This window comes from Grus americana, chromosome 19, assembly GCF_028858705.1.
Source record: "Grus americana isolate bGruAme1 chromosome 19, bGruAme1.mat, whole genome shotgun sequence".
NCBI lineage: Eukaryota > Metazoa > Chordata > Aves > Gruiformes > Gruidae > Grus > Grus americana.
The window spans coordinates 8,965,074-8,982,353 of NC_072870.1; the positions used below are offsets into that span (position 1 = coordinate 8,965,074).

At 50.4% G+C, this 17,280-nt stretch overlaps 1 protein-coding gene across 10 annotated transcripts in view; it reads left to right on the plus strand.

Annotated features, from left to right (window-relative positions):
* The first annotated feature begins 2,132 nt into the window (after window positions 1–2,132).
* The window catches only part of RPH3AL (rabphilin 3A like (without C2 domains)), a 42,070-nt gene continuing 26,922 nt past the window's right edge, over window positions 2,133–17,280 (plus strand). For 2 of the 10 annotated variants that reach the window (XM_054847707.1, XM_054847710.1), the window contains exons 1-4: window positions 2,213–2,339; window positions 10,098–10,209; window positions 11,585–11,728; window positions 13,759–13,888. In XM_054847707.1, coding sequence (XP_054703682.1) covers window positions 10,133–10,209; window positions 11,585–11,728; window positions 13,759–13,888 — 351 coding nt within the window. In that variant the 5' untranslated portion in view covers window positions 2,213–2,339; window positions 10,098–10,132. Of the gene's footprint in view, window positions 2,340–5,403; window positions 5,563–5,950; window positions 9,144–9,168; window positions 9,497–10,097; window positions 10,210–11,584; window positions 11,729–13,758; window positions 13,889–17,280 lie in introns of those variants that run through there. The other 8 variants (XM_054847706.1, XM_054847708.1, XM_054847705.1 and 5 more) reach the window with 8 other exon arrangements.

A 17,280-nucleotide genomic window follows, 5' to 3' on the forward strand; every position in this document is an offset into this window, starting at 1 on the left:
GTGCTGTGCTGAATGGAGGCTGGATCAGCTCGGGGCATCTGCGGTGCCACTGTCAGCATGGCTGATAGGCCTGCAGGAGAAGGTTGCTATCTGTTACAGTCCTTGTCGTGCGTATATTTAAAGTCTCTGGCAGCTGTGATCTGGTGAATAATTCAGTGAAACCCATCATCGATAAAAGAGAGATTTTGAAGGGTTCTTTGGGTGGAATTGGAAGTGCCTGCTTTCTGAGAAACGAGTATATTAAAAATTGACTTCAAGTTATCAGGATAAAACTCATATTTAGCCTTTTTAAATTTTTAATGTAATGTCATATTTATTCTCTGTGACTTCCAGCTACTAAGGCCCAGCCTTGCAGTCAGCCTCCAAAGCATCTGTGGGGATCCCGATGAGCAAATTCAACAACAGAACGGATACAGGCTCTGAGATGCGTGTCGTTTCCTGTGCCTATTGCTCCTGCCAGTGCAGCTAGTTAAAATAAGGTAATTTATCTTTTTCCTGAAGCTGGCTGAACCGTGTGTTTAATTTATTTATATTATTGACTGTGTGGAGGAGTGCCCTGGTGCGAAATGTCATCTTCAAGTGCTTTCTTCCACAGAAATACAGCCTCTCTATTAATGCAAACACTGCTTCATGTGATGTATTTTTCCACACTTGCCTAAACAAAGAAGCAAAATATACACTCAGACTTGAACTTGATTTAGGTAAAAGGTGGCCCAGGGTCCCCAAGCTTATCCTGAGGCCTTGTGGATATATGGAAGGGATGGGGCTTGCAGGGCCACCAGGTTTCTCAAGAGCAGACTCTGAACAGGCAGTAAAAGCACAGACTGAGAATTCTTTTCTCTTCCTTTCTCTTTTCCTTCTTTCTTTTTCTCTCCCTCCCTCCCTGTCACATGGCAAATTTACTCACTGCATCCACTGGACATTTAGACAGTAATGAGCCCTAATTTCTGTGTTCACAGGCTAGTGCAAAGGAATAATTGTTTTCCTGTGGTTTTCTGTTGACTCGCAGTGTGATCCCAGGCTGACACTTCACCAAGCACTCTGCTCCCCCCCGCCCCACCCTCCCTGTGCTGTACAGCACAGTAATTAGCACTCGTACAGCTCTCCAAAATGCAAAGCAAGATGTGTTTTATTACGATGAAGCATGAGGGAGTGGGCTACAAGCAGTTGTTGAAAGCAGAAGAAAAGCCACACCAGCCCCTTGGTCCCTCACTCAGTGTGCAGTGAGTTGGTTTAAACAGGTTGGCTGGGTTTATCTTGGCACGTTGAGTCCACGTTCCATCCACGTTCCGTCCACGTTGGGTCCACGTTGTACCTGGTTTGCAAGCCCTCCTGCAGACTGACACGGGGAGCCCGTTCACAGGACCATCCACAGCAGTCTTGGGTGGAACAGTTTTACTATAAACAAAAAAAAGTGAGACCAAATTGTGCTGGGAATCCCAGGGAACCTTCTGTAGCTGGTGTCTGTGATTAGGATTCCTCTGAAGATTTGAGCCCTTCATTTTTTCAACGATACAAGCTCCTTGTGGTTGTCCCCGGCTCAGCAGGTCACCTTGCTTTGCTATGGGTGCTGTTGAACTTTTTTTTTCCCTGCAAAATTAATTTTTGCGGTGGGGTTGGTTTTTGCTTTGTGAGTGTGGTTGGTTGTTTCTTGGGGTTTTTTTCCTTCAGGGTTTTGGTTTGGGGTTTTTTGGTTTTTTTGGGGGGAGGGTGCTTTCTTTGGGTGGGTTTTTTGTTTGGGGTTTTTTTGTTGTTCTGGGTGTTTCTTTGGTTTTGGGGGGTTTGTTTTGTTTGGGTGGGTATGTGTTTTGGGTTTGGTTTGGTTTTGGGTCTTTCTGTTTTGTTTTTCGGGTTTGGTTGTTTGGTTTTGGGTTTTTTTTTTCCTACCAGCTTTCCTTGTTTAGAGTTCGGTTGGTTTTTTTTTTTAAGTAGGTTTTATTCCGCCTTGGCAGCCCCCGGGCACGGCCGGCCGGTCCCACCGCACACCTCGGCTGCTGCCCTCAGCCCTCCCGGGCGGCCCCGTTCCGAGTCCCGAAGCTCCGAGCCGGGCCTTGGAGGCGGCCGGCGCTGGCGGGGCGGGTGCGGCGCGGCGCCGCCAGGGGGTGCCCGGGCCCGGGGCGGGGGGGGGGGGCGCGGAGCGGAGCAGCGCGGCGGGGCGCGGAGCGGGCGGCGCCGCCGGGGCTGGAGGAGGCGGCGGCGGCGGCAGCGCGGCGCAGGTGCGCTCCGTTTCCGCGTTGTCCGCGGTGGGGGTAGCTCCGCGCCGCGTCCCAGCGTGGCCCGTGGCGGAGCCGGCCGCGAGTTTTACCGGGGCAGCGAGGCCGGGTGCGAGAGCGGGACAGGTGGGTGAGCGGGGAGGACGCCGCGCCGGGGGCAGCGGGCGGTGCAGCTCTCTGCCGGGAGGGTGCACAGGCGCTTCGTGCGGAGTTTGAAGCAGAGTTTCAGGTGTTGGTACGTGCTGGATACCTGGAGGGAAAGCGCGTTGTCCGGGGGCCCGTGGGGTACGGCCCCTTCCCCTGGCGAGCTGGGACAGGGGAGCAGCTTTTGGGGGGCCCTGGGGCGCCCCGACCCGGAGCTCCACTGGTGAGAGAGTCTTAGCTAAAATGCTGCCGAAAGCAGCTCAGAAACACAGCCAGGTGAACTGCACAAAGCTGAATTTAGGTGGAATTCAGCCTCCTGAAGGTAACAGAAAGTAATTGGCAGAGGCGTGGGGGGAAACGAGCCAGAAGTGGGAGGCTGAAAGTGACGTGCTCCATCGAAAAAATTATCAGCCCCGGCGTGCTTTTGAGAGCTGTTGGGCTTGTGCATGTTGTGTGGTGGGAGCAGCCATGTGCATCTTACGTGGGATGGATTGTTGTGGTTCTTTTGGGCACTCTGACAGGGGGTGATGGGTGCTGTAAGAATAACATGCTGTGCCCACCCCAGGGTTTTTAGTCTACTGCAGCTTGAGTCAGGTACTCCGCAGGGTCTGGTCAAAGTCCATGGCTTGCTTTTTGCTCGTACCAACAATGTTTGGGGTGATGAAGATCTTGGAGTTACTGCTGGCCATGCTTATGTGCTGTTCAAAGGCTTCCTAGGATGCCTGAACCCAATACTTGAGCTGAAGGATGCTGACAAAGGGTATTTCATCCTCCGGATGTGATGGCAGGCCTGTGGCTCGGAGCTGTGCTGGATAGCGAGTTTTTGGCAAGGCCTGGGGTCAGGCTGCTCAGCAGTTTCTCCACCGGCCGTGAACATGCTTTTCCTGGTTCACTTGAGGTTACCCGCGAAATACACTGGCACGTGGTTCTCCTGCAAGGGATTCTTTGACAAATGCTGGCCTGTGCTCAGTACTTCCCTGCTATGTCCAATTCTTTCTAAGAAACCTGATGCGTCTCTGGAGGCTGGGAGGTGCCACCCCCACCAACCTCCAGATGAAGAAGGCCTCCTGAGCTTTTTAGCATATCAGAATAGTGAAATGAGTCTCTCTAATTGGCCATTTAGATGCTAATTTGATTCTCCTAGGCCTATGCCAGATCAACCTGCCCCAGAACGTGAGTCAGAAAGAGCCTGCTGTCTTCATGAATTATTCACTTTGCAACACGCACCTGGCTGGCTGGGGATCAGAAGGAAATAGGGCCAAAGTCTGATAAATAAATATACACCTTGGCAGGTGGAATAGTGCTGGCTCTCCTCCCCAGCATCGTAGGGTGCTAGGGAGCCGGAAGACTGCTGTGCTTGGGCAAAAACTGGTTCTTTATAGCTTACCATATATCAAGTAGCCACGCCAGTAAGTGCCTCTCATTAATACAGGATTGTTGGTACTGTATGTCGGTTTCCCCGTAGAATTGATTTTATCTTCTCACTCACAGGACTGCCATGGACCTCCAGGGCATTGTATTTCATAAGCTCTTTAACAAGCTCTGTCTTAAAAGCAGTTAGGCTTCTTGCCACTGCTGCTCGGATTGGGAAGCAGCTCTGGTTCTGGTGCATGGGACCCTCCTTTGTTTTTCTCCCCAAACCTCATCCTCACTTGTTGCTTTTCCAGCTTGGCCTTACGTGATAATGACACCTCTCACTTTCTATGTGCTGTGGCCTGTTTGTGTTTAATTTGGGCTGGGCCAAACACATGATCTGAATACATGGCTCTGAATGAGGTTTTCCCTATTTTGCTGGCGCTGGTACTGCTTAAATTGAGCTTTCATGGTGAGACAGACTGGAGAAAGTCTGTCTAATTGGGTTCTTAAGTTGTTGTCCCAAAGCTTGCCAAGGCTTTGTGGTGTTTATTTGGACATTGTGTTTTCCTTGTCTCTGTTGGCCCAAGCCGCAGAGCTGCAAGTCAAGTCTGATCATATTGGATTCCTTGTGTCACTTGGCTCTCCATCTGCTGTTAGGGGTTTGTGGGGATTTGTCGCAGTAAGAAATGGCAAAAGGCCGTTTCTCAGCTGTGCTCCTGTGCACCAGCTCAGCTCTCTCCCTTCCTGAGAGTGGGCAGCAGGAAGGTGATGAGAATCGCTTGGCTCTACCGCACTTGTGCTTCCTGCTCGCTCAGCCCCTATAAAATGTCAATGTTTACAGCAGGCTCCTTTGCCACTGGAGGAGCTGACAAACTGCTAGGTGTAGGTGTGAAGGGGCAGTTCAAAGTGGTTTGTGTGTGAGGAAAAACTTTTATGAAGCCCTGATTCAGGCCAGCACTTGTACAGGCACAGTTACTCCCCTTCTTTGGCTCTGAGACTTGGCCGTTATCTTGAAAGTCAAGTGTGTGTCTTCTGTAGCCACAAGGGTTATTCTGTCACTTTAAAACAGTCGTGTGCTTTGAAATACAACTGTAGCAGTAAGATCTTTAAAACATGAGGGGAAGACTTGCATCTGGACTAAATAGCCTTTCCCTGCCTGCTCGTACTTGTCACCCTGCTGCGTGACTAGTGTCTGGGAGGAAAAGGGACTGGCCAGCGGTGGGTGGGAGGCAGAGGCTGGGTTAACCTTATCTATCTCCGCTAGTCATTTATCCTCTGTCATAGCAACAAGAGCAAACACTCACTTAGTTGCTAAGGTTTCCCAGGGATAATGGGGTCTGGTGTGCAGAGCAGAGAGTAATTACACTGCCTCTTTGAGGGAGCAGCAGCTAAAAGGAAAAACAGGCCAGCACGGTACCTGGTGCAAGCTGGGAGTCCTGGGGAAGGTGACGCCCTCAAAGCAGGCGAGTTAATTACACCGGCACAGCTCGGCTTGGGAATTGGGAACTCGTCTCTGGCCAACTGTTTAATTTTTATTTTTTAAATGAGGTATTTAAAAAAAATTGCCTAATTAATTTCCTATAAAAACAAATTAATATAGACACAAGCTGCTTAGCTGAAATAACCAGGCAAATGAAAGCTGACTGGAGAGCTCCTTATGGGCCTGTATAGGACATTTTTGCATTTGCAGGGCTCGGAGGAATTCATGCTTCGTGGGCACCTGTAATCAGCCCAGCTGCAGGAGGGCTTGTGCAGGCTGTGCTTTCGCTGCCGTGAGGAGGTGTTTTCTCCTGCAATGACTCCCTCAATGTCAACAAGACCCTTCAGTTTTAACTTTGATGTAGTCAAGGTAAAGTCAAAATGTGTTTGAGGTGGAGGAGTGGGGAAGGGACTTGGTGTATCAAGATGATGCTAAAAGTGTATATGAGCTGAAAAAGCAAGCAGATAAATTTGGGACAGAAAAATGTTAAGGGTATTAAATACAGAGCTACAGCCTGGCTCAGGGAGTGCATGATCCAGGAATCTCTGGAGGCTGGGAGGTTATTCTGGAAAAGTATTGCTGTGTTGGGCTCTGTTCTTGTACTCTTGAAGCATCTGCTCTTGGGGCTGGTCAGATAGCAGGTGGTGTGCTCACTGGACCGTTGGCATGACCTGCTATGACTGCACTCCATTATTAAGGTAAAGATATGTGATGGTCTTGTTGTTACTCTGCTGAGAAAACTGACCTTCTTTCACAGAAGAGCCTGAAATTCTTTGAAGAGCATCATGTCAAAGGGCTGTGTCTGTGTACTCCTGTCAGCCAGGGCTAGCTCTGGGATGTACCGACGTGGCAACCTTCCGCCATCGCGGCCGCCATTTGTAGTTGGTGCCAAATGTACTGGTTATTGGAACATGGATCAGGAGTACCTCCAGAAACACCTCCTGCTGCTGTTCTGCTGCTGCTTTGGGAAGGTGTGCTGGCCACAGGATCCATGGCTGTGTGGTTTGGTAGCGTGGAAGAGCACTTCCTGGAGGAAGTGCTGCCCCACAGCTGGCTGCAGCCCACCTTCATCCTCCAGGCCAAGAAGTGGGGAAGATCCTGCTCACTTTGCTGTCTCATTGTTGTTCTGCAGGGATGTGGGGCCAAGTCACCAGTGTGACCCTGCCGCTGTTCCCTTTGCTCAGACCCTACCGCAAGATTTCTCCCTCGCAGACTGAAGCCACGGTCTCTGGCTGCAGAGTCTAAGTCTCATCATGGAGACAGCAGAAGCAGTGCTACGTCAGAGCTGCAGGCAGAGTTGTGCTCAGTTAGGCATCATCTGAAATGCTCCTGGCCCCATGCAAATGGCTGGCTCCCTGCGGAGCAGCACTCCTTCCTTGCAGTGCTCCTCAGCTTCTATGCCAAGGGCAGCCAGGTGGACTCAGATTTAATGAGGTTTTGTTTCACATGACTTCCTCCATCATAGGAAAGGAACAAACAGGTGGAGGGTTTTTAAAGCAGGTCATAGAGTATAGATAAGCGCTCCCTTTTAATTCTTAATTCAAGTAAAAAGCAGAATATTGGAGTGGGAAGTTTCCTTTCTTTAACACTAAGTACTTGTGCTTCCCCTTTATTCTGTATGCAGTGTACTTGCAGGAGGACTAAGAGCTGTGGATTTCTCTTGCTCTCTCACTGCTAGAGACTGGCTGCTTCTGCCCTTTGTCAGCTTGTTGAGAGGAGCAGAGAACAGGGAGGGGTTGGCTCGCTGAGGTAGGTGCTAACTGGAGCATTTTTGAGAGAGGATGCAGTAAAGGCTGACTGCAAGAGAGGGATGTTTCACCACAGCCCGGAGAAATGACTCTCTTGGCTGGCGTGGTTTTGTTATCTTAGTGTTTCTGATTAGGCTGATTCCACCGTACTTCTTGTCCTGTACAGAGATAAAAGGGAGGATGTTTCATGCCTTCCAGATACTGGTACCATTTCTCTAGCATCATTCCCGTGGCCATGCAAAATATTCCTTTCCCTCCAGTCCTGCTAGTGCTCCTGTTTCTGCCCCAGCAGACTGTGGCCGGCAGTCCCATGTCATTCTTGTTTCCTTCTCCAAGGTGCTTGTGTCAAACCACACTGGGCTTTTTTCAGAGGCAAAGGTGCAAAGCCACCTGCAATGCCAGTTTACATCAGAGGGAGCAGCAGATACCCAGTGCTGCCAAAAGAAAATGCTCCTGTAAATATTTTAGGGGATAATCTATCGGAAAACTGTTTTGGGATATGATGGATCTCTAGGCTGTGTTTTGTTTTCCTTCTCCCTTTGCAGATGCTGCTCAGGGAATGGTGGAGAACAGAAACCGTATGCTGAGTAACAAGAGGCAAAAGAGCATGACATCGCTTGTTTTTGTTCAGTCATGCTGAGAAAAGCGCACTGTGGTATAAGGCTGGAGAATGTGTTTGGGTCTCTCCTGAGAAAAATGCTTAGCTGATGTGCTCTATTCTGACTTGCCTTCAGCTCTGTTGGAGCAGATAAAGCTCTGCAGAGGAGGGGCAGATGTATTCAGCACTGCTTTCCACCCTGAAAGCGCAGCTGCTGGCAAAGCAAACTCCTCCGCCCTGACCATGGTATGGGGCTCATCTCCAGCTCTAGCTTTTATGCTAAACATCCGATGGCTGCCAAGCGCCGGTCACGTCGGTATGGTTGTGTGCATTCAGCCTCGCCACTGGACATTGCGTGGGCTGTGCTATTCTTCAGGTGTGCGTGAGTGGGAGGGAAGAGTATGTGGTATATCTCGAGTAATTTAATATATGCATTTGTGTGTGTGGGTACATGTGCATATAATCCTGTAACAACACATCACAGGCTTGGAAAATATCTGGAAAATCCCAGGTCAGCCTTTCTGTGTGAAATTGTAGCTTCTCTCTGCTTCTAACAGTGACCCGGGGGCAGGAGCCTCTGTATTCTTTTGCTGTTTTGTGAGCTGCTGTGGAACATGTGCAAGGACTGCATTCTCTCCTTGCTTGAGATCGTGAGGAAGATGAAAAGAGCGGGAGCTACTTCTGGGACAAAATGGAAATGCAAACCAACAGCATGTGTGGCACTGAGCAGAGCGGTGAAAGTAGTTGGTAAATCGAAGATGCCAGGGTTCAAAGATTTCTTCTAGGGATGATCCCTTTTTAAAAGTGATCACCCTAACTAATGTAGTAAAGGTTTAAATAATTGTCTGCAACACTTCTGTCTGTCCTTCCTGTCTGAACCCTCTTTATCTACCGAACCTTTCTTGCAGCATCCCATCTCCTCCATGCCTTGCTTTACTGTACGGACCGTGCTGCTGAGCTTTATGCTGAGTTGTTAGAGCCTTCACCCTTTTTATGCACCTGTCCCCCTGCACTGAAATTTGTGCTTCGTGTGGAATTCCTCCTCTTCTCTCCTGCCTGTTGTACATGATGAGTTTCCAGACTCTTTCTAGATATTGGATGGTCAGAGAGGAAGGAACTGGTTCGTTGTTTGTAACCGTTTGGGCTCTTGAGGCTGTTGTGGGGTTTGGCAGGAGATAGCTGTCAGTTCTCTAACACAGGTTGGTCTTTCTGTGCTGGGGGTTGTGTGTGGTGTGTGTGGCACATGCGAGCTCAGCCTAGGGAGAGAGAGATTGATTTGCACAAGCTGTGTGCCTGCCTATGTAAGAGGGCCAAGGCCACGCAGCCTGTGATGCCTCCGAGCCTGGCACAGAAGCAGAAAGCTCCGTGTGTCAGCAGTAGATAGCAAGCGGAGGTGCAGCACGCTGAACCACGGGTACTGCTGGGGTAAGTGTGCTGTGGATTGGGACTGGAACATGTGTTTTCTTGGGAACTACTGCACAGTTGGCAGGTGCTATACCTTGCCTGCTATTGTATCTGATTTGTGTTTGCCAAACAGCATGAAACACGTTATCTCTGTCCAGCAGGTACGGTTTCAAAGCTGGCAAGTATCTGTTCTGGGAAAGGTAAGTATTAATATCTGGAAACTTAGGCATTAGGGCTCATGAGACACTTGCTCTGCTGGAGAATAAATCCAGCTGGAGGAAAGCTCAGTACATCAAGATTAGTTTTGCATCCACTGAAATCTTTTGGTTGTGCCTGTCCCTTGGTGCTTTCCTTTCATCTGAGCTGCTGGTAGGACTTGGAACTGCTTAGCTGCAAAGTCTCTTCTGGGGGTGCGTTTCTCCCGTGAGCATGTGGAAGTTGGCTCTTACTGCCTTTACTGATCAGTTCACAGTGAGATTGTCGTCGAACACAAGGAATCACTGGTGTGACCGTGCTGGTTACAGGAGCCGCAGTAGGAGGTCTGCTGAAAGAGGTGCTGTCTTAAACATCAGAGAATGCAAACAAGCTGCTATTGTAGGCTGTAGTTATAAATATCAGGCTATTATGGAGGCAGTTTTAATGAACGAAATGACTTGCCACTATTCACGCTGATTGTCGCGTGGGTTTTTGTTTGTTACCCCATTAAGAGGTAAAAAAGGCAAGTGTAGCTTCTTTGTGTCCTTTAGAGTGGCTTTCTCTGTCAGTACTGCAGCGTGGGGCTCTAGAGGTGATGGGACAGAGATTATTCTTACAAACAATGCTTTTCTCTAGTTCGAAATGAAGAATCAGAACTGACAAAGAGACTCTGGCTTTTTGCAGAGTACCATAAAACCTAAACTTGCAGCCTTGTCTTCAAGGTATTTGAAGGTATTTATTGGCTTATATTTTACGAGGATGATGGTATGTTTTTATCGCTGTCTATGGGTGAGAGTCTGTCTACTTCCACCGTGTGCGATGCCAGCAGATCACCTTTGTTTTGCTTGCCAGACGAGCAGCCCTTCGGAATGGTTAATAAGGCTGTGCCTAGCGCTGCCCTGTGCTTTCTTCAGGGTGGGGTGGCAGCTGTGCTCAGTGCTGGTGTTTGCTTCTTACAGGTGTGATCCCTGCCTCTCCTCCCCAGCCTGGTGCCATGGCCGACACGATTTTTGGCAGCGGGACGGGCCAGTGGGTGTGCCCCAACGACCGGCAGCTGGCACTGCGTGCCAAGTGAGTCCTTGCCACCCCCCTCCTCTCCTTCCAGCCTCAGCTCCAGCCTGAAGGGTTTCCCAGTATCTCTGTGGAGCTCTGGCCCACTGGCCTCATCCACAGCCTGGTTGGGAGGCAGGAGTTTGCCATGTCACGCAGACCCTTCTGTACCCTAGGAGTGTGCTGCCAGGGTGGGACAGGAGCCTGCAAAGCTGAGGCTCGGTGCTTGGCTGCTGCTCGGAGCTGCCAGCCTGCAGCGGAGTTTGCAGCGTGGCTGGCATGTGGTGGGAATCCATCCCACCAGCCCTCCCCTGGGTTAAAGGAAGGGCTTAGAGGCAGGCTTGTATCTCTGCAGCACCCTAAATATAATTGATAGCAGCCCCCAGCTGCCAGCACTCTTTTGTTTTAGGAACTTGTCGTTTGATCTCATTTTCCCCTGAAGTTAAATTACTGCATAACCTAAAGACAAAAGGGATGGTGATGAGTCAAGCACTAGAATTGCATTTGTTTCTTGGATGCTTTCCTTCTCTGGCAGCCAGTACCCTGCCACTGCCACCTCTGCTCTCGTCTGAACCTCTGGGGTCAGCCTGCTGCAGAGTGTTAGAAAATAGGAGGTCACCCTGCGTCTGAAGGGACTGCCTGAGTGTGAACAGTGCACACTGCTGCCACTTCCCCAGCCTTCACCTGAAAGCCTTATGGAGACAGCTGTGTCTGATAGTGCTCTGCATTCTGCTAGCAGCTGTGACTTTATGCCGTGACTTCTTAACCCCCACTGAATGGTAATTAATTGAGCTGTGAAAGCTCCTGCCTGTCCCCAAGTGAGCTAAGGAGAAATATCTGCTGCTGTATGTGAGGCATGGAGGGAAGCGGCTTGCTGAAGTCCTTATGTGGGCCTGGGTTAGACCAAGGGATGAAGCTGCCAAATTTGTATTTCCAAGTGTGTCTGGTGCTTTGTGTGTTTGAACCTGAGGACCTTAGAATTGTGTGATCTGGAGGGAGGAGGGTTTAGGTAATCCTTGTGTTCTGGAGTCTGCTGTTGGCATTTGTGGTGTCTGGCATCAGTCCCCGTGTCGGCAAGGATGCCCCAGGATAGCCAGCCCTAGGTGCACTCGTTTTCTTTATGGGCAGAGCCAAACAGGAGTGAGGACATGGAGTGGTAAAATACAAACTGGAGCTGAAAGGGAAATGAGAGGGCAGGGAGAGAGAGTGCAGCACTCAGTGCTGCTGGGGGAGTGACATGGTGATCTGGTCAGTGAGAAGAGACTCCTGCTTTGGGCGTTAACCAGAGAACAGACTTCTCTGATGGAAGGCTCACTCAGGCTCTGTGTGCCGGGCAGGGCAGGGGTTTTGTGCTTTCCTTTCACAGTTTAATTCTGCCCTCCACCCCCTCCCACAGGCTCCAGACGGGCTGGTCAGTGCACACGTTCCAGACTGAGAAGCAGAGGAAGATGCAAGCTCTGAGCCCGCAGGAACTTGAGGTCATTCTGGAAGTCATCCGCAAGGCGGAGAAATTGGACCTCATCGAGCAGCAGCGCATCGGGTACAGTCACGTTCATTTGTCCCCTTCCCTCAGAAGGAAAGGTCAGTGCAGACAGAGGAGTGGCTCTCCTGGCTGCCTGAGCTCAGCCTCCATCAGTCAGAGCATCCCCCTTAGGTCAGTTATTTTCCCCTCCCATGTTGCTTGTTTGGAGGGGATGAGCATTGGGAAGGATGTGATGTTTTCCTTCTCTCCGTGTCTCCAGCCTTTCTCGTGCCGCCTTTGAGCCGTGGCGCTTGCTGTGGTTGCAGCCACTGACGCAGTCCCTGGTAAATGCAGCCTCTGCTAAGGCAGCTGCCCCAGCAGCTCTGGTAGAGGCTGGGGAAGATGCCGAGCTGCGCAGCTGCACCCACTGCTAGTGGACGGCACGGCTCAGAAACTGCTGCTGGTAGCACAGTTAAATTTTCCCCTGTCTGTGGCAGCCCCCTGGGATTTTGCCTGGAGCAGTGAATGAGTTTATGTTCTAGTTGGCCAAGTCCTCTGGAAGGGGTTTGCTAGCTTGAATTATTTAATTTACGGGCATCCTTTTCCTTTTTGCTGCTGCAGATTTCCATTTGCTTTCAATCCTGCTGGAGGTCTGGCCTCAGCTGCATCTGTGGTCATCCTACACTGACTGTCTTTAAAGACGGGGAGTTCGGCAGTCCTGCAGCATTTCCCAGCAGTATTTGGTGTTTCCCGTCTCACAAACAGAAGTGACTCCCAGCCCGTGTCCAGCTTCCTGCCCCAGTGCTTCGCTCTGCCCCTGTGCTTTCTGTGCAGTGGATGGTAGTGAGTGCTAATGAGAACGGACAGTGATGTTTATGTGATACATGGGATGGCCCAACAGCCCTAGAAGCAGCCAGAGACCCTGAGGGGCCGATTGTTCCTATGCAGTTGTTGGTGTAGCCGCAGAAAGCGAGAGCCTTGCTGTTCCCGTGCTGAAGCATTCTCTGAAATGCCTTTGTTAACTCCTGGGAGTTCTCTTGTGCTGAAGTCAAGGATCATAAACCCACTAATGATGGCTCAGCCTGGCTGCGCTGTCTGACCTTATCACCGTAGGCAGTGCCTCTTTCAAACAGACCTTGCCTTCCTCTCGGTATGGGACTTGGTTGATGGGACATTAGCTCTAATGAGAATGGGGCTGCATGGATAGCAGGATTGCTTTTCCTTCCTGAGCTGCATGCACACGCATGGCTGCGGCTGGTCACTGCCTCTGATAAAAATGGCCCGGCTGTTACCGTCCCCATCTACAAATGGATGCCTGAGAATTGCCAAGCAGTGATCTCATGACAGCAGCCCTGCTCTGCATGCTCTCCACATCCTGCATCCTAATTGCTTATCCCGCCTTCCTTTCCTTTCGTAGTCCTGCTGCTGCGGACATTGTGCATACATATGTGCTTCCTGTCTTCCAAGCAGGCTGTGGAACGAAGCAGGGAGCAGTTACTGGCATTCCTGTACTGCAGCCAGGCTCATTCTGGTCTGATGGCCTCAGTCTGGTGTTCCTGCTTCTAACGGGATGTAGACAAGTCATGTGCCTGCAGTGCTGCTTTCAGGGAGTGTATGTAAAAATGGAGCAGGGCTTGGCAGGTCTAAGCCCTTTCCCAGTGCTGTCTGACTAAAGCACTAAACGCTTTTCTTGCTCTACAAGCAGGAAATCATTGTGCTGAGGCTGTGTGGCCCAGGTGACATGGAGCTCCTGAAGGGTGTGGGACCAAGCCCCTCTTGTGAGCTGTCTGCCCTGCACCCACAAGCTGAGTCAGGCCTGTCGGTGTTATTCGCAGTTTTGATTATTCTGGGCTTGGTTAGCATCGGTAGGTGGACTTACAGAGGTTTGTATCCCCTGAAGACCAAGAGCCAGCTGATAGGAAACACTGAGTGCAGAGGCTGAAGTGAAAGTACGTATGGTCCCAGCAAGGGGCCCAAAACTGCCCAGAAGCAGCAAAGGTAGGCTGAGTCTGGAGCACACGTCTGCAGGTTTTCAGCATGCCTCAGTACCGTGTGCTTCAACTTCCAAGGTGAGTGCTGTGACCTCTGCTCTGCCTCGTTCCCCACAGGCGCCTGGTGGAGCGGCTGGAGAACATGAGAAAGAACGTGATGGGGAACGGCCTCTCCCAGTGTCTGCTCTGCGGTGAATTGCTTGGGCTGCTGGGCAGCACGTCAGTCTTTTGTCAGGATTGCAAAAAGGTGGGTTTGGTCACACAGGTTCTGCCTGTTCCTGGTAGCAAATCTGTCCAGAAAAGGCCTCCAGGCCTCTTGGGAGCTAGATAGCTCTGCAGAGTTATTTTGGCCCTAGTTGTCTAGATCGGTGCTGTCAGACCATCAGGTTTTGTCTTGCATCCTGATTATCTTATTCCTCAGGATCCTAAAGAGCCTAAATTTCACTCAGTGCTGAGATAGGGTGCATCAGCCCCCTCTGCATCTCCCACTCTGGGGCTGCAGAGTGGGAGAAGGGGCAGAAATGTACATCCATCAGACGCAACTCATAAAAGGGTCTGCATGCTTTACAGTTATTTACTGCAAGGTCTGCCCTTGGACCTTACAGTAACGTGTCTCTTCAGAGGGCTCAAGTCCATCTTCAAATTCCAAGCCAGTGTAACGTTTCCAACCCTGATGCATAAATTAGCCTGTGCATCTGTGACTGCTTGTGTTTGTATGTTGTTGGCAGGACTGCACGGGTGCTGTTTGAGAGGCAGTGGCAGTTTGCAGGGAGACTGCTGTTCTACCCTGGGGAATGATTGTTGCTTGTCTAGACTCTGCAGCCAAGGGGTTAATCTGTACTGCGGTGGAGATGATGATCTCCAAGGCAACCACCTTATCCTCCCTCTGCTGGGAGGCTGTTTTTCCTGCACTTGAAGCCCATCTTTCCCTGGGGAGATACCTCTGTAAGTGGCTTTGCCTCAGCGTGTTGCCTGGGGAGAGGTGAGGGTACCTGCTGGGTGCAGGAGTGTTTCTTACTTGCTCGTGGTAGGGTAGAAGGGTACCCTGGTGGGTACTGGAGCCAAGGACACGTTTGCCTGTGTCACCCACCCTGTCTCACGGTGTCCACAGGACAGCACTTAGTAAAACCTGCTCCTTTGCCGTGGAGTGCTGCATGTTGGCACCTCTGTGGTTAAGCAGCCATGCAGGCCCGGATGGAGAACCTTTCATGCTGGCTGCAGGCCAGGATGGAGAACCTTTCATGCTGGCACTGCTGGAGTTTGTGAGATGCAGTTCTCATGCAGAGCAGGCTGCCGGGCTGGGCCTGCGCTGCTCCACAGTTGGCTGCAGCACTGCTGGGCTTAGAGCTCTTGTAAGAGAGGGCAGGGAGGTGGGTGCCCCTTGCAGTCAGAACCGAGGTCCCAGCATCCCTCCATATGTGTGCGCTGGGCAGGGAGCTGCTGTGAGCTGTCCTGCCTTTGCCGTCGAGTGGGTTTCTCCACTGGATCCAGTTTGCAGAAGTAGCTTGACTGAGGCAGGGGTTATGCAGAGGATTGCTTGTAAGGGAGGGACTGGGAAAGTAAACACAAATCTTTGAACCCCTGGGTTCTAAGCCAGGGATAAAGTAGCTTTTTAGGAAGGGGTGGAGAAGGAAGCAGCTGTAAGGTACTGGGAAGTGAAAGGTCTGGTGTAAACGAGAGCTACAGGGCAGCTCTTTTGGAGAGGAGCATGGGCTCTGTGCACACACGTCTGTGGAGAGTAAAGGGCGGGATGGCTGACAGGAGACGGCGAGCTGTTTCCTGAATTTCAAGCACACAGAATAACAGGATGTGCTGTATCTGTGCCTTCTTCCCTTGGCGATTCTGCTCTCACCTTGTCCGAAGCCAGCTGGGTCACATTGCCACAGCACTTTCTAACCTCCTTCCTGTGAGCCTTGTACACTAATGAGGAGGCAAAAGCTGGTGCAGACGCTTCCCTGCCCTGTCCGCTGGCAGTTGCAGGTAGTAACCCCTCCAGCTGGTGAGGCTGCGTGAGCCTGGGGCTCCAGGAGGGCTCTGGCCAGAAAACCCCAGAGAAGGGATGGGTTTTCCTGTGGTTATTCCCTCTTTTTCTGGAGTCTGTTGGGCAGTTCAGGAGGATTCATATCCAGGTTGATTTAAGGTGAGACCCTACTTTTCCAGTGTGCATTTTGCAGCTGCTTTCAGCTTGGCTGCACTTTTCAGCTGTGTGTGAGCTCAGGGCAATGCTGACTGGGTGCCCTGGGCTTCTCCCCTTGCTGCTTTTTAATGTTGTGGAGTGAACTCGGGGAACAGTCAACCCTTTGGCAGAGCACACAGAATGGACTGCTACTTTAAGCTTTTTTCCCCTCTTGTCCGGGGATATCCATCACTCATGCAGCGTTGTACGCAATAAGCAATGACTTGTCAGGGAATTATGGATTTTTAAAGTTCACATTTTTCTTGCTAGTGTTGCTCTGTTACCATCTCATTGCAACCCATTTAATTTAATAACGGGAATTGTCGTAATGATGCATCTGAACCGTAGCAAAGAATGTAACTTCAGCAAGTCCCTTCTGCTGAATAGAGGTTCTATGTTTCTTGTAGCCTGGTCAATTTTCCAAGCACCACTTTCTGTTTTATGAAGAATATTTTTAATACTAATTTTTGTTATCTTAGAAATAAATGCATTACGGCAAGACAAAGATGTATGCAAATCCAGATGTGTTAACAATAGCAGTAGTTACACAAAGCATAATGTGTCATTTACCATGCAGAAGGTATCAGTGTCATGTATAAAAGGTGAGGTGTAAGTAGGAGAAGAAAGTGCTTTATCTTGTATTTAATGAGGAATGGGTCTGTGTTTAATGTCCTTGATTTTTATGTTTTCTTCTCAGAGGTTGTGAGTGACACTCAATTTTCCAGTTAGTCTGCAGAGAAGGGGATGAGGAAAGCCTTGGCTTATATTGGAACTTCCAAAATTTATGGCTAGGAATAAAATCGCTTGGAAGCTTCCACTAGAGGGAGTGTTTGAATGTGCTATACGTGTGGGGATTGGGATCTTTGAGGGTATTTAAGACTGAGTTGCTCCCTCTAATTTTGTTTTGATGAAGGGAGAATTTGTGGCACTTCGGGTGGTGTCTGCTAATTGCATCTGCAGTTGGCTAGGTAGCACCATGTTGAGTATTGATGCACCAGACCCAATAGGTTGTTCCTTATTTCTCTGGGAAGATGAGGGCAAGGACAGGAACAGAGAGATGGAGAGAAGCACCAACCTCTGTGGGGCTGCTGGTGCTGCCTCCACTTTCTGTGCACCATGAGTCAGGGACAGACCTGCCTCTGGACTACACTGACCAAAATAGTTGGGTGCATTTATTCATGCAATGAAGCCATTGCCTCAGGTACCATCGTTTTGCTGCTCTCCTCATCCAGGCATGAGCACTGAGGGCTGAGTGAGTCACTGAGACTTTCGTCCCTCGACACAGACCTCCTGGCTCAGAGGAGGAGCAGCCTGGTCGGGAGGATATGTAAAACCTTAGCTGGGGAGATTAAATTCACATGTCTCTGTAAGCAAGGTTTTGCTCTCCAGGGCCCTCTTGTGAGTGGCTTTTGCTCTGTGAGGATCAAAGAATTCATCCCATTTCTCATTCAAGCTGTAAGCCA